This window comes from Gambusia affinis, linkage group LG19 (assembly GCF_019740435.1).
Source record: "Gambusia affinis linkage group LG19, SWU_Gaff_1.0, whole genome shotgun sequence".
Taxonomy (NCBI): Eukaryota; Metazoa; Chordata; class Actinopteri; order Cyprinodontiformes; family Poeciliidae; genus Gambusia; species Gambusia affinis.
Window position 1 is genome coordinate 2,945,761 of NC_057886.1, and position 20,929 is coordinate 2,966,689.

The 20,929-nt window shown below is 39.8% G+C and overlaps 3 protein-coding genes across 5 annotated transcripts; 1 reads left to right on the top strand and 2 right to left on the bottom strand.

Moving 5' to 3' along the window:
• Window positions 1-239: 239 nt before the first annotated feature.
• Window positions 240-8,444, bottom strand: LOC122821384 (growth hormone secretagogue receptor type 1-like). 3 transcript variants are annotated; one of them, XR_006369004.1, is made up of 6 exons: window positions 8,364-8,444; window positions 7,351-7,625; window positions 5,286-5,461; window positions 3,490-4,342; window positions 973-2,424; window positions 240-691 (listed from the first exon to the last, which is right to left on the bottom strand). XR_006369004.1 is itself a non-coding variant. In XM_044099242.1 (5 exons), the coding sequence occupies exons 2-5, from the start codon at window positions 7,484-7,486 to the stop codon at window positions 1,856-1,858; spliced, it is 1,734 nt and encodes a 577-aa protein (XP_043955177.1). In that variant the 5' UTR covers window positions 7,487-7,625; window positions 8,364-8,444; the 3' UTR covers window positions 240-1,855. The 3 variants fall into 3 exon arrangements, 2 of the variants coding, with proteins under 2 accessions (XP_043955177.1, XP_043955178.1); XM_044099242.1 differs by having other exon boundaries at window positions 240-2,424; XM_044099243.1 differs by having other exon boundaries at window positions 240-2,424; window positions 7,351-7,629; window positions 8,364-8,439.
• Window positions 8,445-9,843: 1,399 nt separating this feature from the next.
• Window positions 9,844-16,957, top strand: eci1 (enoyl-CoA delta isomerase 1). The gene is made up of 7 exons (XM_044099249.1): window positions 9,844-9,935; window positions 10,451-10,561; window positions 10,665-10,792; window positions 10,885-11,031; window positions 12,136-12,257; window positions 12,338-12,516; window positions 13,643-16,957. Exons 1-7 carry the CDS (start codon window positions 9,893-9,895, stop codon window positions 13,807-13,809), a joined length of 897 nt encoding a protein of 298 aa, XP_043955184.1. The 5' UTR covers window positions 9,844-9,892; the 3' UTR covers window positions 13,810-16,957.
• Window positions 15,297-20,450, bottom strand: dnase1 (deoxyribonuclease I). The gene is given in 11 exon segments (XM_044099245.1): window positions 15,297-15,471; window positions 16,198-16,291; window positions 16,368-16,522; window positions 16,605-16,717; window positions 17,784-17,899; window positions 18,457-18,537; window positions 18,656-18,744; window positions 19,489-19,647; window positions 20,338-20,398; window positions 20,400-20,431; window positions 20,433-20,450. Coding segments are annotated over 11 exon segments (984 nt in total). The 3' UTR covers window positions 15,297-15,405.
• Window positions 20,451-20,929: the final 479 nt, after the last annotated feature.

A 20,929-nucleotide genomic window follows, 5' to 3' on the forward strand; every position in this document is an offset into this window, starting at 1 on the left:
TTGACTAATCGTGATAAATCATATCGTTGGAGTATGATTAATCTGATTACATTTTTTAACTGATTGATAGCTCTATAATAAATACAAATTATTATTGTAGTGCATTTTCTGATTATGTAGTTTGTACTGTGTCTATAATAATAATAATAATAATAATAATAATAATAATAAACAGTAATAGAGCAACAGTCATTTGTATGTGAGCAAAGTAAGAAAATTAGTCACCATTACCACTGTAAGCAGTCTTTAATAGGTAAATGTGAACATAAATACAAAAAAATCTGTAAACATCTTACAGCTTATATTAAATCTTTTAACATGTCAAATGATCAGAACATAAAACATTCCGCATCCACCTTTGATTTAGAGCCAAAGTGTGCGGCGTACCAGTTGTACATTAACTGTTAATTCACCAGGACCAGAGAAAGCAATGAGAAACATTCATCACTGTCCATGTCTTACACGCTCGTCATAAAGGAGAGTTTCATGTCCATTTCCAATCAAAATCTCAAGACCATATTTCTAAGAACACGGTTCTTAGAAAAGAAAAAAAAATCTTGAATAGGCTGGATTACAGATCCAATCTAATCAATTGTCCCTCGGCCCGAGGCCACTGCATCCTGCTGAACTTCAGGAAATCCATCCTCAATCGTTACCTGCTGACAGTCGGGCCAGCATCGGAGGAAATGTCCTTTACACAAGACATGAAACTCTGCCATCAAATAAACCCATTTGTAGCCGTATCTGCCACATCAGTGTCCATAATGTGATTTATGTCACATAAAACACATCGACCTGAATGAAACTACATGAATCAATGAAATAGCCCTGCCTCGTTTGTCTGTGTGAGCTGAGTGTGTGCGAGTGTGCTTGTGCAATCAAACGTTTTTGCATTTACACACAGTCTACTTAAATATGCATATTGAAGCAACCTTGGCATTTTAAAGAGATTTAAATACTTATACTCTTAACCTTGGCTTAATCTTTTCCAGATCCTGCAGGACAGGAACGCTGCCAATGAGAACCACAGTCTGTCCACTCAGTCCTGCAAAACTACCAGGTTATAATCTGAACTTATTGAAAAATGATGTAACACAAAGCATCAAACAACAAACAAGCGTATGGAAATCTCTTCAAAGAAATTAGAGATCATAGATAAATATATGCACTGTATAAATAAGAGACATAACCATTTAGTTCCTGGTTATTGTCACCAGACAATAAATTGCATGAAAAGTTTCCTTCTTGTGCGAAAATTTATCTCTTAAAAACAGTAGAGATAAACTCAGAAAAGATCATTTGAATGAATCATTGTTATGAGAATTGTTTGTGTTTTTAGCCACGTTTTGTTTTGCTCTTTTTTTTATTCATCATGTAACCTCATGACTTGTTTTATATTCTCAAATTTGTTTACGCTTTTGATTAGTATATTCCTTAATGTGGTTCATTCAATGAAATTAAATTCAATTCAAAAATACTTTGTTGATCCTTAAGGGAAATAATGTTTCTGCAGCTCATATTACTGAAGATTCTTCAAAGAATTCCTATGTCTTCTTTTTTCACTCCTACTGTGTCAGTTTGAGTTGACCAGTTTGTAATTTCAAGTTTGACATCCTGAGATTTATATTAAAAAATAAAATTTTATTCCTAATTTTATGTACACTTTTGCTTAATTTCCTTTTTTTTTTTTTTTTTTTTTTTTTTTTTTTAAGAATAATTCAAAACATTCGGCCAAATCAACACAAAAATGGTTCTCAAGACATAAAAGTAACCTTCGTCCAGGCCGTTCCAGCGCTAAGCCCTAAATCTCTGGGGTGAGCTGGAGAGAACGTTGAACAGCAGCTCTGCTGGTAGCTTACAAAGTGGTGGTGGTGGAGTGCCGAGCCGTGAGCGCGCGCAGGCGGTGAGGGTGTGTGTGAGGGTGTTTGTGTATGAGGCTGTGGACAGCCAGTCTGTACCTGGCAGACATCAGGTTGTAAAGTAACGGATTGACAGCGGCGCTGAGGTAGAAGAGGACAGAAGACACCAGATTAAAATACTGAGACAGATAGTACAGAAAGTACATGTGAGTGTCAGGCTGAGAGTGTGTGTTGTTTAAGAGAGCGTTGAGTGCAACGTCAGCATAAAGGTCGGGGGGCATCGCGGTGTACGCCTTCATGGTGGTAGCGAGAGGGCCGGGACTTTGTTTGACCTTTTGGGGGCTTCCAGTAACCGCTGTCCTGTTTGGCACTTCATACGTTGCACCGTTGTGAAACTGTCGTTTTGTCCTAATTGTCTCCAGAGCGCCGGTGTTCGCGTCAGTGTGGGCGGTTGCATTTGTGTAGGCGTCCTGTCTCTCAACGCTGGAGCCGAGAGAAAGGGATAATATGGTCCGGCCGACGTGGAAGGGAAGCCAGCAGAGCACAAATGCCAAGACGATCACTCCTGGTGGAGGTAAAGATGGAGAGGAGAGAGAATTTAAGAAAGTGACCTGAGCTTAAAGTAAAACCTGCACACACATACTAAACTTTTTACAGAATTTCAAGAAGCTACTTCTTTTAAAAAAAAAGTAATCTTTTGTACATATTTTACCTGTTGACACCAACAGGTAAAATATGTGCATAAAAGTAGCACTGACAAGTTATAAATAACTTGTTAGCATTGTGACAAGCTAACAAGTTGCTAGCAGTTATAGATTGACCTTGAATTAACATTTCCCTCCGATGTTTGCATGAAACCAAAACTAGAGAGCTATTGTCAGCATTTAATGTGACAGGATGGGATTTGATTTCATCTGTACTTCAAAACACAAGATGAAAGAGGAGAACTCATCGTTGAGTTGTTGCCCATTTCTGCTGATCGAGTTAAGAAACAGAGATTAACAATCAGACTTGTCAGAAACATTCACTTCGAAATGATTAAAGAAGTCTCCACATTACAGAGTGTGGCAGGGTTTGGAGAAATCAGTTAAAAAGAAAGGACAATGAAAGACAAACAGAATAAAAAAAGAAATCACTGTAAGTGTACTGCAACTTGCTAACTGTTACCTGCTAGCAACACCAAAATTAGCATCTACCTTGAAGTTTCATAGTGTGTCCAATGGGGTAAACATCCCTGCAGTTTGACAGCAGAGTTGGAGGTCATTGGAGTTATGAAACTCCAATGTAGATGCTAACTTTAGTGTTGCTAGATTGAGCAACCAGTCAGAACGGCTTTACTGGACACTGTGGAGTTGACCTGGAAACCCTTCACTAACAAGGAGCATTCAGAGAAGTCTGAATGTCTATAGTCTGCCAATTAAGCCTCATGACTGAAGTTTTCATTGTGATGCTTTATCTATGACCAAAGACAATGTTTCACCAGCATAATACAATTGACTTTGCTTCTCACTCGTCTTGCTCACTCAGTGCATATCTTCAAGATATTTATATCACAAATTCATACATTTCTCTCACTCATAATGGACTCTTTAGCTTCACATAGTTTGAAGGTTCATGGCAAGGCACTCACCTAACATCTTCACTGTGCTTCGGTGACTCTGGTCTCTTCTGCTGCTCTTTGGGCGGAGCCACAGTGTCCGTCCAATGAGGGTGTACACCAGGCCGAGGATGCAAAGGGGCACCAGGAAGTACAAGTTGGAGAGAATCATCATGGTGGACAAGAGACCTGAGGAGATGGCGTAGTGTGTACAGCGGCACTCCTTTCTGTCGATCTCTCCGCCACGGCTTGCATCGGCTCTCTCCTCGCTTCCTCCCCCCTCATCTTCTTTCTTTTTGTTTTGCTGATCTTTCTCAAATTCCACCTTCCTTTTCTCCTCATTTGGCTCCTCGGCTTCTTCTGTTTTGTCTTTAATGTCCTCTGGTTTCCATTCAGTTCCCTCTTTTGATTCGCTGTTTTTGTCGTCAAGCCATATAAAGTCTGTGAGGTCTTCACCCCATCCTTCTTTCTCCTTCTCTCCCAACTTTATTTCCTCCAACCGTGGATCCAGCAAAGCCATGACTGCGCCTCCTCTCTCCACTCCGCTCATCATTATCCCTCCCTGCTCTTCCTCTCCGCCCAGCCGGCCCACATCCTCCCTCCACTGGTTGAGCCCAAACTCCTCTCCCCCGACGTCCTCCACTCCGACCATAATCAAGACGGGCGACGCGCTGACAGCCGCGCCCAGCCACAGGCAGCTGATGATGACCCTGGTTCTGCGGCGCGTCACGACCGTCTTGGCTGTGATCGGCCAGCACACCGCCACGTACCGCTCCAGGGAGAGGAAGGTGATGTGGAGGATGGTGCAGAAGGTGCAGCACTCTGAGAGGAACATAGTCAGCTTGCAGGCAAGGTCTCCCAGGGGCCACGGTCTGGGTCTCCAGAGCTGGAGGAGACAGAGGAACACGTCCGATTAGCCGATACGTTGATGAATATGTGGACGTGGAAGGGAAAGATGAAGAAGAAGAGAATAAGGGAAAAAAAGATGGCATACAATTGTCTTCCACCTAGTTTGGGCTGATATAATTAAATTCAGTTTACTTATACAACCCAAATTCACAACGTCATCTCAAGATGCACATCGTTGACTTTACGGTCAGAATGTACTGTAGTGGCAGCGGAAAGGAAGACTTCCCTTTAGCAGGAAGAAACTTCCAGCAGAACCTGGATCAGTGGAAGCGGGCATCCGGGGGGTCATTCCCTGAAAAGGTTCGATTAGTTACCTTCAGAGCTAACTTGGTAAAAGAAACCAGCCCCTTGTTCAACACTTGGTCGGGACAGCATGTATTGAAAATAGATGTTCAGGGAGGCTCTCTATTCAATCTATCAGGGGACTCTGCACAAACATTAGTCTGTACGTGTACAAGGCTGGCTCGGATTAATGCCAATAGACTGGCATTCACTTCTGCTGTAAATGCAGACAAATTTGGGAAAGAATTTGTTCTGGTTTAAAAGTTTGCATTACTTTAGTTTGTCTATGGGGCAATGTATTCATTAAATCAAAATGGACTTTAATGGGTATGAACATTTTTGCCAGGTTTTGTGATTATTTCACTGGTACAGAAGAAATAAAAGAGTGTTTCAAGACCACTGTGAGTGTAGCACAACGCCGGAAAGAAAGAAAACCTCATTCTGAAGGGTTCTCCGTGAGAGGACAGCAGCAATAACTTGTTTAGGCAATCATCACTGGGAAGATTGAGATTTGCAACCTGAGCAACGTGGTCTCTTCCTTTCTCTCAAACAGGAAGGATGCTCCTTAAGAAAACAAAAACATTTCACGGCGTGATTGTGGCTGCATGTAGACGGGACTGAGTTCTCCCTGAGTGTACCTTGTACAGATCCAGAGGGAGCAGAAGGAGAATTAGCAGGTCGCTGACGGCCATGCTGCTCAGGTACAGATAAGTCGAGCTCCTCATGTGCGGACGAAGCCACACCACAAGTATGGTCAAGATGTTCCCAAGAAGACCGAATAACATCAGTGGGATATAAACCATCGTCACGCAAACTGGAACAAGAACATAGATTGATGTGTTTTAGAAGAACTAGCCTTTTTGTAGTTCTGAATGTTCAGATTGGGTTTTTAGCCGAGACTTTTGGAAAACAAACAAACAAACAATAGACCAACAAATGATGAGCATACAAGCTGTAAGTGATGTTGTATAATTAAAATGGCTCAAATTTTGAATCCAATAATAAATCAATAAATAATCAATAAAGCAACAATATCACCTTAAGAACTACAAAACTACAACAATTTTCAAAGTTCTCATATATTTCTTTAAATGATTGTCACACTTTGCATAGTGATAATATATTTGCTCCAAAAACATTTCATGCTTGCACCTAATGTGATGGGATGATAAATGACTGGAACAAAAAAAGGGAAAAAAGTAAAATGTCAGGAATATGTGGGTTAATCATAATTATGAAGCCCATGTCTTTATGTTCATAAAAAAGATTTTAATCTAAAATTCTATGACATATTTTTTAGATTGGAATAATTTTAAGATCTTAAAAGTCCACTTTAGTCTTAGTCCTTCTCAGACTAGCCATTAGCTTTAGCCTAACGGACCATCCAGGATTTAAACAAAATGACGATTTGACAAAGAAAAAATAAACAACAATGGAAATCATTTGAGAATATTGTGACTGGCTAACCAATGTTTTCCTAGAGTCTGAATTTTGTTTGATATTCTGCGGTTTATAATCTAAAAGACGAAAGAAAGTTGCCTAGTTGCTGGGTTCTTTCCGTTTGACGTTGGTGGGTCTACTCATCTAAATTTGTCTCTGGAAGCACAGAGGAACCCTTTGTCACTTTGAAATATTTCATGTGGGAGGATTTTTGGGAAAATGGAAAATATTACATGAAGATGTGAGAGTAACAGATAGAATACAGATGATTTGTTATCACTGGGAGAATACAGCTGCTAACGGCTGCTACACGCTGCTAACGGCTGCTACAAGCTGCTAACGGCTGCTACACGCTGCTAACGGCTGCTACAAGCTGCTAACGGCTGCTACACGCTGCGCTACAAGCTGCTAACGCTGCGCTACAAGCTGCTAACGCTGCGCTACAAGCAGTTGGCTCTAAACTAAACAACTACTTTGCTATTTTATTAGTGAGTCAGCACTTCATTTTTTCCAGTTCAGAATCTAAAATACTTGGACTCAACATGAACTGTATTGTCCAAGTATGAGCAGGGGGATTGAAAATGCAGTTTTATATTTGTGAAAATTTTATTTTTAAAAAACTAAACAAACAAATAAAATAAAGAGAAATTAAAAACTAGAACAACCAAAGTTTGTTGCGTGTATGGAAACAGCAACATTAACGTTAGTTACACTGAATACTGATTACACGTTCCTTAACATACAGTTTTACAATTTGTGAAATCTTCACTCTGAAAACTGAAAACAAAAACTAACTGATTTCCCTCCAAGGTTTGCTCAAATCTCCTCTTGTTACCCATTAATCTTTCTTGCGTCTACAACCAGATGACTGATTAATGACTGAACTGACAGGGGATTGTCTGAATTGCCTAAAAATCATCCAGCAAAATTTGACATATTCTTTGAAAATAGCAATCAGTTCCTCTCTGTCCAAAGTGGACAGTGAAATGTAACGATGACAATAAACCCAAAAATCTAGCTAACTTTTGTTGAGGGACAAATTCAATCTTTTCAAAGTATCTATCTTTTCTCTAATCCATTCTAATTGTGCTCAGAAGTGAAAATAATCAAAATATTTTTCATAGCAGCTTGTATTGCTTCTAATTTTTACCTAAAGTCAGAAAGACTTTAGGTTAAAAGTCCTAAGATAGTCCTCAACTTTAGTTGAAATTCCTTAGAATACATAAAACTTTGCTTGTTTTGTTTGTTGTTTTTTCTACCTACCTAACTCAATCAGTCCAAACATGGGTTCCTCCCAGTAGCAGTCCTGGGTTCTGCAGTCCTCCTGGAGCCTTGATGCTAAGCTGCAGTTTTTGCCTTCACAGCCACTGCTCATGTCTTCCAAGTCTGCCAGATCCATGCTGATGCGCAGGCAGGGTTGAACTGGCAGGAAGAGGCAGAGGGGAGCAGTATGTCCCCCAGGATACGGGCAGCAGAGGTGACGCACAGCGATGGATTTCCTATGACACTCGATGGCCACCAGCCGTGAGGAGGGAGAGCTTTCTGGGCAAAAGGCAGGGAGGAAAAAAAACAGAAAACACCAAAACTCATTTGTTTCACATCACCTACTGTCATGCATTCAAAACATGAGATAAGTGAGCAAATGGAGGAAATAGTGTGTGGCATTTTACATTTTAAGCACCAAACTTAAAATTACACATAAAGGAGGAAAGCTTTTTTATTTTTCCATATTTTTAGGTGAACCTTCCCACTGAATGGTGCAATATGGCTTTTCAGTAAAATTCATTGATAATAATTAGGACTAAAACCTGTTAATTTATGCTTCAAATACAGTTTTCACCTAAACTTCCACCCTATTGTTTACAAATACATATTTTAAATGGTATTATAATATGTTCACTGACTGAGAAGAACTTCAGCATTGAAAGGGGCGAGCTGACTGTGATCGTATGAATTTACGTCATTAATAACTAATCTCAACTTTAACATAAATAACAATGAGAGAAAATCAAGTTGGTAGTTAACATCAGTCCAGCACCATCTGCCCTTAAACATTAAACAAAATATAATAAATAACCCTAAAAACAGAACAATAGCTCCCAATGAACAGCTGACAGCAGTTTACTGTTGTAAAATAAATGGATAACATTTTAGCTCATTTAAATGCATGTACAAAACATGGCAAAATTACACACGAAACACTGTATTTAGTTAAATTTGTCTAAAATATGTGTTCAAATGTAATAAAGAGAACAGAGAGCTGATCCTGATCATACCACAGTTACAAACGGGAACAGAAGAAGGGGACGAGCTGTCAGTTACTGGTTGCTAAGGTAACCACCAACTGTCAAAAGAAGTGCGCTCTTTCCTCCTGCGGCGCTGACCGTCACAACCGCATGCGCAAATGCGGCTCTCTTTTTTCCGCTTTGAGTTACCGTGACAGCTAGAAAAGACAAAGTCGTATTTCAGACGAAAATAAAGCAATACTGTGCACTTTGTTCTCTTCCTAATATAATGGGATTTTAAATTTTCATGGATTTCTAAGCGGTCCTGAATTAAGAAAATGGTGGCTTGTAAATATTCGTCGCTACCAGTTAAAGCTAACGCTGCACAGCAAAGTTTGTAGCCTTCACTTCACTCTGGAGCAGCTTCTTCAGCCTAAAGACGAAGGTAAAGGAGCCGTCCCTGAGTTATTTCCATGGGATTACTTCTGTATTCAGCCTGAAAGAGCGAGTTTATGGGAACAACAGAGCAGACCAGAGCCAGACAGCCGAGCAACTGATCCGCCTGTACACACTGCTGTAAACACCGTCCTGCTTCACAAGAAGCATGCAAAACTAATACAACGAAATAACACGGAGACCTTAATGAACACGGCCATATTTTTTTTAAAGCAACAACTTTGAACCTGAACAATCAGCTGAACTAGAACTCTGACACCAGTGCTGCGACATGCAAAGAGCCCTAAATAAATAAATATATCTATAAAACTAATTTTAACTACTGTATTTACTGAAATTACTAAAAGATTAAATAATGTATTTACTAAAATGCGCTGTGCATACTTACGTTTATGAGATACATTTAAATTTGCATGTTCAATTTTCACCATTTTTATTACAGAGCTTTTATTATTAAATATCCTCATCACCATCATTGTTACTATTACTATTTAAAAAAATAAATCCTAATGCAAATTGGATGTAGTGGCGATTGTTTGCCAAACCATCCATCCAATAAAAGTTCCATCAAGGCTCCACTGAGGCTCTGGGGTCAAGATTCTGTATGCAGGCAAAAGAAGGTTCGATGTCCAAACTTGTTGATTGTTCTGGATGGGTTTTTTTCCTATTTCAGCAAACAATTACAGATTCAAACTTTCTTTTGTCCTCATGCTACCTTTCTTGCTCTGGTAAAAACCATAGGCCCCAAATCTAAATGCCTGCTGGTCCTTTACCAGGGCCCTGCACTTATAGAAAGTGGACTGACCCACATTACTTCCTGTCTTACTTAGAAAAAATAAATAAGAAAAATAATAAAACAAAAAATAAATAGAATCAACAATTATTAACCTGCAAATAAATTCTGTAAATAACACAAATATATATATAAATTTAAGAATTAACTGACAAAATTCAAATGGATAAAGAAATAAAAAATAAATAGCTCCAACATTGGAAATATCTTTAAGAAAATACTTCTGTTTTCTACGTCATTATTTAGAGCGGGCAGAAGAGGGCGCTGTTTCAACTTAACAAACTCGCTTCTATTGTGCCTGCTGTAGAAGAAGATCTACTTGCGACTCAAAATGGCTTTGTCTGCTTCTCTGAGAGGCAGGAGTGTCTTAGCAGGTTTGGCTTTTATCACCTTTTGTGCGCCGTTATGATATTATGGTCACTATATTCACTGTTATTTACGTCTTGGCCACCTGTCCGTTATGACCTGTCTGATAGCAGCTGCTTGCTTTGCTGTTTGACATAGGCTGAAAGTGGAGCAAAGGTCACATGGTACTGTCGCGTTCTGTGTTGTGAGCTTTATTGTTTAGATATTCACGCGACAAAAATAGTAAAAGGGCGTTTCTTTTATGCGTTTTCATTGACATTTTCGTATGAATAGTTCTACTTTTCATGCTAAACAAAATAGCTTCCAAATGTAAAATAATATGCATGTATTTCCTACATTGGCTTAATTCACTGACATTGAAGAACTTTCCCTCTCGTAAACATTGGCTTAATTCACTGACATTGAAGAACTTTCCCTCTCGTAATGTGCTGTTTCTTTAAGCTGAATAGTAAACGTAGCAGATTGGACTTGTCCTGTGTTTTTAGACAAGGTGAGACAGCTTGTTTTTGTGTTTTTGCTGAAGGTCTCCTCTCCTGCAGCAGTCATGGAAGGTTGTGTGCGTCCTCCACCTCCATCACTCAAAGAAACAACTCCAGCTCAGCCAAGCTCATCGTGGATCATGACCAAACTACAGGTGTGACTTGTGGTTTTATTGCCATCCTTTTTCCTTTGGACAGAAGAAGACAGAAGACTTGCTGTCCCAATATTGTCCAGCATCTCTTCTTCTCTGTGTTCAGGCGTGGCCGTGATGCACATGCAGAGTCCTCCGGTCAACAGCCTCAGTCTAGACTTCCTCACAGAGATCTGCATCACTTTGGAGAAGCTGGAGATGGACAAAGGCTGCCGAGGCCTCATCATCACCTCGGTACCGTCTGCTTATGTAGCCACCATGCAGATCATTGTGGTGGTGGGAAATAGTTCTGTGAATGTGTGTGTTTGTGGCTCTGTTGAATCCAGAGCCAGCCCAAGGTGTTCTCCGCCGGCCTGGATATCCTGGAGATGTACGGGAAGAGCCCGGAGCACTGCGGAGAGTTCTGGAAGGCCGTGCAGGAGATGTGGCTGAAGCTTTACGGCTCCAACATGGTCACCATAGCAGCCATCAACGTACGTAAACAAACAAAGCATGGATTCATGTTCATCTCCATTTGTCATTCCTGTCTGCCTTGAAAAGCAGACTGGAGTAGATCATCAGGATCCTTTACACACACTGATAGATCAAAGCAGAAATCATTATAAATAATTGTTTTGACTCGAAAATCGATTTTGAATCCAATCACAACCTCAAAAAATTGGCACCAAATTGTGAGTTGGTAAAAGATTCACATCCCTCCTATCTAGCTTTTGGCGTCTGTCACTAGCAAGTGCAAATTTATGGCCCGTTGGCTGGACGGCCTGTACAAGGCTGGTCGCGTTCTGTGCAAACTAACTTTTCAGCTTGGCATTACAAAACCAGACCAATATTTATTTATTCATTTTTTAAATCTCAAATTACATTCAAGGTAGCATTAAAAAAAGTCTTAAATGTATGTGTCTAAAACTAAAGCTTTTGAAATGTTTAAAGTGTTATTTGGCCTTAAATGCATTAATCACAAGTCTTAAACTTTGTCATGACTGAACTATATAATAGAGTATGTGTAGATTTTTTTTCCTTTCTTTCTTTTCTCTTGCTGGAGTTTTCTGGCCAAAGTTTTGGTCATGCTCAGATATTTTCATTGGGTTCTGTAACTCAAGGCCCTTGAGTCTACCGTTAGCTCTCTGCTAATCTACCTTTGCTAGCTGCCTATCTATTTTTTCAGCATCTATTGTTGGTAAATGCAAATGTATCACCGGTTGGCTGGATGATGCTTGTTTTCTCCTCTGCTCACATAAGGTGGAAAAAAAAATCGACTTTAAGCTAGGCACTTGATGTTTTTCTGTCTTAAATTTTATTGAAAGTGTCATTAAAAAAGGTCTTTAAAAGTCTTAAACTTGACTTTCTGAAACCTGCAGACATCCTGTTTGAGGCTGGGTTTTGACTGGGCCATTCAAATACTTTTAGTTGAATGCTTTTCTCATCCCTCCTGGTGCCTCCAACCAATCGCAGTTTCCTGTGAACAGGGACGTTTTTTTTCTCATCCTGACTCATGGAGTTGATCCCTATACTGTTGACAGAAACTGGGACGGCTGACACTGAACCCCCATCACCCTCCATTCTGTTTCCCTCCGCAGGGCTCCAGTCCTGCGGGCGGCTGTCTGATGTCGATATCGTGCGACTACAGGATCATGGCGGACAACCCTCGTTACAGCATCGGCCTGAACGAGACCAAGTTGGGCATAGTGGCACCTTTTTGGTGAGGAGTTTGCTCTCTTGGGTACTCTGACAATAGGTACTAGTGCGTCTGATCTAAATGATCCCATTCTGTCACCTCAGGTTTAAAGACACTATGGTGAACACGGTGGGCCACCGGAACACAGAGATGTCTCTGGAGCTAGGGCTGCTCTACAAGCCTGCTGAGGCCCTGAAAATAGGACTGGTGGACCAGCTGGTGCCTGAAGACCAGGTCCTCTCTGCTGCCACTCAGACCATGACCAACTGGTTGGCCATTCCAGGTAATCGCCACTGAAGCACCAGTGGTGCTTTGACTTGATATGGATTCAGAGGTGATTCATCTTGTCAACAGGAACTGCAAATTAAAGGTGCAGGCAACACATTTCGGCTCTGAATAGACGGGACTGATGTAGACACAAGATGTCTGCGCATGCTTAGGAAGTCTAAAACTCATGGATCTAAAATTAAGGCCTTAAAATGTCTTAAATTATTATTTATTAATTTTTTTAATGAAGTTGGCCATGAATATGTTAATCAGAGATCTTAAATTTTGTCATGGCAGGACTGTTTTTATTTATTTATTTCCTCAGAAATGTTCTGTAGAGCAAAAGTGTTTGTCGCACACAGACATCTTCATTACAGTCTGTGACTCGTAGCGGTCACTAGCTAACTAGCTACTAGCAAACTAGAAAAGCTGGGAAAGCTAGCCAGTTTTTCAGTGTCCATCATAGGGATGATGGGTAAGTGGGAATTTTGGTCACCGTTGGCTTGACAACATTCGTCTTGGCTCACCTTTGTCACCAATCCATACGATGCTACGTGCATTAAAAGAATTAATATGAACTGTAACATAGTTTTTGTACATTTCTGTTGCAATACAAACCTTACATTTGATTTGTAATGGTCTTTAAAAAAGGTCTTTAAAAGATCTCAATTTGAGTTGGTGAAACCAGCAGAAAACCTGACAGAAGTCCAATGGAAATTTAAACAACTGAGTGATAAACATGCAACCTGACAGCACCTCCCAACACACTGTACAGTCATGCAGCAGGCTTGGAGCACTACTATTATGGCAGGTGTCTTATTTAAACCAGTGGTGTGCAAATCTTTTGCCAAAAGCATTAAAAATATAAATTGTAAATGCAATACATTATATACATTTTTAAACCAAACTTTTTTTTGCCTTTTTTTTAATTTCACCTACGCAATAATAAACTGAAATTCAAGGTCGAGACCCGTTTGCAAGGCTTCCATTGTTTTGGTTTTTTACCTAAAAATGACCTTCAAAGCCTTATGCAATTTAAAAAACTGGCATGTCATACAGATGACATCACTCTGCGACAACAATTGCAGTTTTCAATTAAATTGTAACCGTTTTGAGTCAACGGTTCTTCTGTTTGTCTGCAGAACACGCCCGACAGATCACCAAGTCCATGATGAGGAAACCAACGATTGAAAAACTGCGTTCCAACAGAGAGGCAGACATCCAAAACTTTGTCAGCTTCATCACAAAAGAGTCCATCCAGAAGTCGCTGCGCATGTACATGGAGATGCTGAAACAGAAGAAGGCCTAGGGATCACAGTCACACACACACACACACACGCACACACACACACATCAGAGGAACTGAACGCAGATCATAGCTCATCTTTGTGTGTTCCCATGGGAACAACCCAAGAATTAAATACAGCAAAGCTCTGAAGGGTTCATTTTAGGTAAAACACACCAGCATTGGTTTTTGCTCTCATTTTCTATCATCTTGCCTTAAAAATAAAATCATATTAATACTCTGACGTTGAGCCTAAATGGTAAAAAAAATAAAATACAGTGAGTGAACGATGATGGAGCCCTCTGCCAGTTTCTGATACTTTGTGACAGACGAGCCTTTGACCTATAAGTGCCTATAAGAGCCCTAACAGAGGTCAATGGTTAGCCATTGATTTTTGCACACTTTCTGTCAGTTTAACAATGTGAAATGTCTCAAAAAAGCTTTGGATTTGTACAGTGAGTGGATGAAAGTGTTTTATTTACACATCCAAAACTGCTGTATGTAACTTTTATAAACAATGTTTTTTTTTGTTTTTTTTTACATATTTGTTAAAACAGCCAATCAGAGCCAGGAGGAGGGTTTTAGCACTGCCAGTCATGCTCAGCTAAAATGTGCTAATGACGGTGAAACTAACTGTTACATTAAGACCGTTCATCCACCCTCATTGTAGCATAGCAGAGATCTGTGTTCAAATATTAAGTTTTTCCTTATTTGTAAAAATGACACCAACTACAACGTCACAGTGCTCCTCATTTTAACAGAGTTCTCATAAAGTTACACCTTTATTCTCTTGTTAGAATCATGACAAAATCTATTGGTCTGGCCCTATTTCTCCAATGTACGCCAGCTGAAAAAGCCCAGGAAAGAGACGGAGCCTGTGTAACACTTGGGTTTACTGTGAATATAAAATGTTATGCACATTTAATCTCTTCTGACAAGCTGAAATGTGTACAACATTGTTGCAAATTTTGCACAAGAAATGGTACAAAAAAAAAAGCTCTTTTACCTTTTGAAAGAGAATAAATCAGAAGCTGATCAGTAAGTAAAGGTTTTACTGTGATTAGTCTAAAAAAAAAAAAAAAGAAGCACATCCCTGTGAAACATTGAGTAGTCTGGATTAAATGTTTCTAATTGAGCTAAAAAAAAAGTGAATTGGAAATAGTTTTGAGATTTAAAACAAGAGAATTATCAGGGAAAAAATTAAAATTTGAGTCATTGTGGTTTATTTTATTAATCTTTTAATAATCAGGTCATGGAAAGTTGGTGGCGGTTTTAATTCTTCTTAAATATGATCAAATTCTCAATAGTATTAGTAGTATTATTTGACAAGTAATTCCTATAGGTACCCTGTAGCTTGTATTGCTAGTGGATTATACCTAACCGATCCCAAAATGTACAAGATAATTTCAGTTCTGATTTCCCATTACTGAGCATTACTTTCCAGAACAGAAAACACAGGAATACAGCAGTTTCTATACAATACAAGTTTCTATTTTTTTTCTTTTCTTTTCTTTGTTTCAGAAACAGGAAAGTCTTGAGTTTGTGAAGAGTTATTTTGATTTATTTATAGTATTTCATGAAGTGATTGGTGAGATCGTCCTCGGTTGTGGGAGTCATGATTCAGGCAGAGAAGAGAGAAGTGGTCAGTTTCACCTCCACCGGGAAATGGTCGCTGACGGCCAGCGCCTGGAGGAGAAAGAGACGGAGCAAACGTCAGTCTGGCCTCCACATTAAAACACTCAACTCCAACCATCCAAATGCAGTGACTCTCACTGTAAAATGCCAGGGTTTAGTCATTTTGACACCATGATGAATCATTTCATCAACTCATTTTAATGTGATATAAATGTATATGTTGTCGCTATGGTTTCTCAGTTCTCTTGGGGTTTTTTTTCTCTCTTTCTGCAGGTGTAGAAACAGACTTCTAGGTTGTCTGACTTGTATTTTCTAGTGACTTAGAAAGAAAATCCAGTTTTTCTAATTACTCGTTCGTACAGTGACAGCCTCGTGTTCCTTTGTTACCATTTGGCAAACAATACGGCATTTAGTCTTTGCAGAATAAAAGCCACATTTGTGGAAAGATTTTATAATTTATCATGGTGTCATTGTTTTACATCGCAAAAACCTGGCATTTGACAAAAGTGTGGAGACTTTTCAGAGGTACTACATGATGGCACTGGGTACAGCTTGACAACTGCATCTAGAGTTTGCTTTATAGTTACTTCTTTATGAAAGTTATAAACTAAACTACAGTTATTTAGCTATTAGATCAGAATGTGATGTGTAGAGTTATAGGGCTGATGGAAAACTTTCATCTGTTCACATCAAACCCCACTGGTCACTATGACACTGACCAGCCCAAAACCTAAGGCCAAGAAAATCAATGCATTATTAAAGTGGACTGGCTTTTACCAGGTCCTGACTGAGCCTCAGGTCGGCCATGAAGTCATAAACCTGAGCGCTGCTGTGCACCACTCCCTTCAACATGTCTGCTGTGACCACGATTCTGCAAGAAACAGAAGGATGAATGGGAAGATAGTGGAGTCTATGTATGTGTGTGTGTAGTCTGAGTGTGGACGTACCTGTCATAAGGGCAGTTGGTGTGAGAGACGGTGGTGTCAGCCGTATTGGGGATCAACCAGTGGAAGCTCTTGTCTGTGAACAGGCGGATCTGTTCCCAGTCGGAGCCACTCACATAGGTACAGCCTGCGTTGAAGTCCCCCAGCAGCACAATGTTCTGCACGGAGAGGGCGAAGGGTTAACGTCGCTTAGTGATTTTAAGCATTCGGACCACATGCTTTTACTTTCAGTTTATTCACATTGGTGTTCCAACGGGTGCGGACGTCAGTCACCACATCGTACAGGGCATCCGTCTCCGCCACAGCCAAGTCCGGAGAGGTATGCTGGGGGATCAGAGTGAAGCTGGGCAGGGCTGCAAAACAATCAGAGCAGCTGTTAAAGGCCTGAGCGTGGTCAGCAATAATCAGACGGGCTGTCGAGAGGCACATAGCAACTCTGGACGATCCACTACAGAGTAATATTGACTAGTAGTTGAGCACTCTACTCTGAGCACTACCCAAATCTATCCTTTATGACAGACCAGTGTGGACTGTGTGTTACAGTTGGTCATAAGTGTGTTAATCACAGGTAATAAAGTTGGTCATGAAATTTAGTGTCGTATATGTCGTTCTTTGTTTTTTGTTGTTGTTGTGGGTCAGTCACACAATCAGTCATGGCATTGATGTATTCTCTGTGTGGCTGGCAAAGAGAAATCCAATCAGTGGCCTCAAAACAACCCCACAGGATTTCTTCAGTTTTCTTGGACCACGTCCTCACCGTGCTTTTTCTTTCCATGACATCTCTGAAAAAGGGATTTATATTCTGAACATTTTGAACACGGAAAAACAAGGTCGTGATTGGAGTTTCCCCGAGGTCTGATATTTCCATTTCCATTTGTGTAAAATAATTCCAATGTCTTGTTTTCTCAAAAATCCAAATTAAATATATTGATGTTGCTAATTGTGGCATGAGGGATTGTGAAAAACTGATGGAAGGTGGTAAATTTTGCTGCAGTTTCTATAAATGTGCAAAAACAAATTCCAGTGTTTCTGGAAGTGCTTTTTACTGCAATTAACTTTTGATTTTCCATTGTATATCTGAAGACAATGCCATAAGATTTTATTTGCGATGTATTTATAACACCGCCGGACCCATGCACCGTGCAAAAAGCTTATGGGGTCGAACGGACCCCATCTCTTGAGACTGCAATATGAGATAAAACAAGAACAATTTGATATTAACACTGGATTCAATATGACAAAAGAAACCAGAAATAATGATAAAATGACTTTCAAAGTCACCGTGACCACTGTGAAGGAGAACATAAAAGTCTGGTTCCTTAGAGAGAAAACTAATCGAAACTAGTGATGGTTTAACACTTTTGCAAAGCAATCATTGGGAAAAAGCAGAAAACTTCCCACAACCTCTGTGGAGCATACCGGTGTATTTAGATGAGAACATGACGACAAAAGGTTCTCTCATAAAAGTGTCTGTTCCACAGGACTCACAGCCGTCATCATAGGTGTAGTTTTTAACCACAGAAACACTCGCCTGCCTGCAGAGAGAGGGCTCAAATGCATTATGTTCGTTTTTCTAAGCGATGAAGTACTTTGCAACACAAAGTTTCTTTAGTCAAGACAATAAAATGTAACAAACCACCAAATCAACTTTTTTTTGCTAATAAACTGTATAAATAAGTTATGTTTGTGTTTCTGTACAAATTTTGACACTAGTTGGTTTGCCTAAAACCATCTCACTTTTTAAGTTGAGATCTACAATAACAAAATACATTTCTTCTAATACGTAAAGAGTTAGCGACTACACAAAGTATTTTTATCAGCTGTGTTGTTTTGCCCCTTAATTTAACATGAAAGGAAGAAGGGCCACAATAGATTAAAAACATTTTCATCCATCCATCCATCTATTTTCTTCTGCTGGGGTCGGGTCGGGGGGGTAGCAGCTTTAGAAGGGAGGCCCAGACTTTCCTCTCCCCAGTCACTTGTTCCAGCTCCTCCGGGGGAATCCCGAGGAGGCCAGCTGATAAACATAGTCCCACCAGTGTCCTACATCTTTCACGCTGAAGCATAGAAACAGTGCATTTGCCCGTTGTACCTGTAGAGGAAGAGGTATCTCTCGGTGTAGGTGCTGCGGCCCAGGGGCTCACTCACAATGTAGCTGAACTGAGAAGAACCTCTGTGGAAACACACACAGATGAATATCAGAACCACCACACGTGGCTCCTCTCTTACACAGAGTGCTAGAAAAAGTCCAACATGTGGTGCAGTGTGAGCCGGGTACGAATGAGTCTAACTTGTTGACGTGTTCCATGAGTTTTTTGGTTGCCGACAGGTCGTTGTCTCTGACCTCCTGGATCAAAATGACGTCATATCGATGAACGACCTGAAGCGGGGACACACAGTGGAACTCAAATTATTTTCCTTCTGGTGGTTTTGTAGATCTAATTTAGATAAATAATTTTTGCGAAGTCTGAAGGTGCCTTTACACATTTTAATCTGGTAGACTCGGTTTGATTGGGGGCCAAAGACGTAACATTTGTTACAGTTTTAGCTGCTGCTGTTCGTATTCATACTGAACTGTGTCGAGCGAACCAAACCCTTTGAAAAACCTGTTCCTTACCTCGCCTGTGGGGGCGCTGCACCAAGAACCACTGAAAACTTCGTAAGATTTTCTTTTGCGATGTACAATGAAATGGTTAAGATTCAGGAATATTTTTGCATTTTTGTGTGTTTTATTTATATTTAGACGTGCATCTACAATCTAGATGAATTTAAATTATTTTGCAAAGCAGAACGTGCAGACATTTCAGTCCGGATGCGTAAAGTTGTAATACACACCACAAAATATGATTCTAAAAAGCATAAGCTCAGGCTGGCACTATTTATTTTATTTATTTATTTTTTTAACCTCATTTTTATTAGCAATTTATTGTTGTATTTTCACTTCACAAATATGAACTGCTTTACAAAAATATTTGATTTGAAATAATCCCAAGAGAAGCAAAATTCACTCCGACTTTGGAAACATTTTCATGTCTGATTTCTGCAGTTATTATAGTTTTACTTCAACTGTTTCATTCATGCAGAAACAACAGTATAAAAGATTTAAAGCACATGAGAAGCAGACCGTGCTGATGACGTCCATCAGCGTGGTGTTGGAGGCCTTTGTGTCCCCAAATGTCTTGATGTTAAAGGCTCCCAGCAGGAGACTGGAGGACAGATGCAGCAGGCCTACAAAGAACCCCACAGAGCACAGAACGCGCATCCCGGGCCACAGACGTTGAACCTAAATGTGGAAAAGTTCTCATTTTAACAGAAGCATGTGGAACTGAGATCATCCAGAAGTCGTTATGTACTCGTCTTTTCAGCAAATCCCACAATTATTAATCGGCTTTCGGTCCATGAACTATAATAACGTTTTGGGCCTCTGCTAAAGGCAATATCAGATGGCATAGCATCAAAGCTACTTTGATATATAACGAGATTTTAAACATAATCAAGCTATTTCGGGAAAAATACTATCAAATCAACACAAAACTGGTTTCCTGCGTTATTATTCCCACAGCAACAAAAGTGGTGCTAATTCTGAGGCTTTGGGGAGATTTTTTACCAGGGGATAAAATGTCTCAGCTGTAAAAGACCCATGATAGCATCACGCCGGTGTGAGAATGTGAAACAGTCAGAACACCTGCGCCGTCACCCACAGCGGCGCGCGCAGCCTGTTCGGGTCTGACCGGAACCTTTAATGTCATATTCTAGCTTTTTTTTTTTCTCACCTCATGTTTATCATTATTATTATTATTATTATTATTAATAAAAGCCAGGTAAAATATTATGCCTGTGATGTAATGCGTTATCCCGTTACCCTGGTTACACGTTTCTGCTGGAGAAAGCCACAAAAGTTTTCACGGAAAGCAAACAGCCGTTGAATTGTACATAAAGTGAAGAAGTGCACATAAAGTGAAGAAGTGCGTACCTGTTCAGGGAGAAGAAGGAGCAGAAAGTCAGCCGTGAACACAAAGCCTGGCTTGTTCCGGGGAACAGTGATGACATCCCGTTTTAGGGGTTTTTATTTACCTGCTGCTCCATGTGACGACGGCATGCTGGGAGGAGAGATGAAAGGGGGTGGATTGTGAAGGCAGCTCAGGTTTTCTTTCATTATTGTTGTTCAAGGTCCATTTTAGACTGCAACAGTATCACTGATGTCCCCTGAACCTATATATTTACATTTTTATCACATCAACAAACCTCAATTTTCATGAAGTTGTCAGGTGTGCGACCTGCAGCTCCAGGGCCACATGGAGCCACATGGAGTGGATCCACATCATCCACTTTGGATCCTTATAACTTTGGTTAAAAAATAAAATAAAATAAAATAAATGTTCTATGTATTTAAGTATTCTCCTTTTCTGATTTGGTTTGATGTACTTAGTCTTCTGTTTGACTTGATTTCTGCAAAGTGTCTTGAGTGTTTAGAAAAGTGCTATACAAATAAAATGTATAATAATAATAATAATAATAATAATAATAATAATAATAATAATAATAATAATAATAATAATAATAAT

Bases quoted from the DNA above. Each gene is read 5' to 3' on its own strand.
- LOC122821384 (XM_044099242.1), bottom strand. From the start codon at position 7,486: ATGGATCTGGCAGACTTGGAAGACATGAGCAGTGGCTGTGAAGGCAAA. The intron at 5,462-7,350 runs GTAGGTAGAAAA...TTCTTGTTCCAG, and splicing joins GTTTGGACTGATTGAGTTAG to TTTGCGTGACGATGGTTTAT. The intron at 4,343-5,285 runs GTACACTCAGGG...TGTCTCCTCCAG, and splicing joins TCCCTCTGGATCTGTACAAG to CTCTGGAGACCCAGACCGTG.
- eci1 (XM_044099249.1), top strand. From the start codon at position 9,893: ATGGCTTTGTCTGCTTCTCTGAGAGGCAGGAGTGTCTTAGCAG. The intron at 10,562-10,664 runs GTGTGACTTGTG...CTCTGTGTTCAG, and splicing joins GGATCATGACCAAACTACAG to GCGTGGCCGTGATGCACATG. The intron at 12,517-13,642 runs GTAATCGCCACT...GTTTGTCTGCAG, and splicing joins CAACTGGTTGGCCATTCCAG to AACACGCCCGACAGATCACC.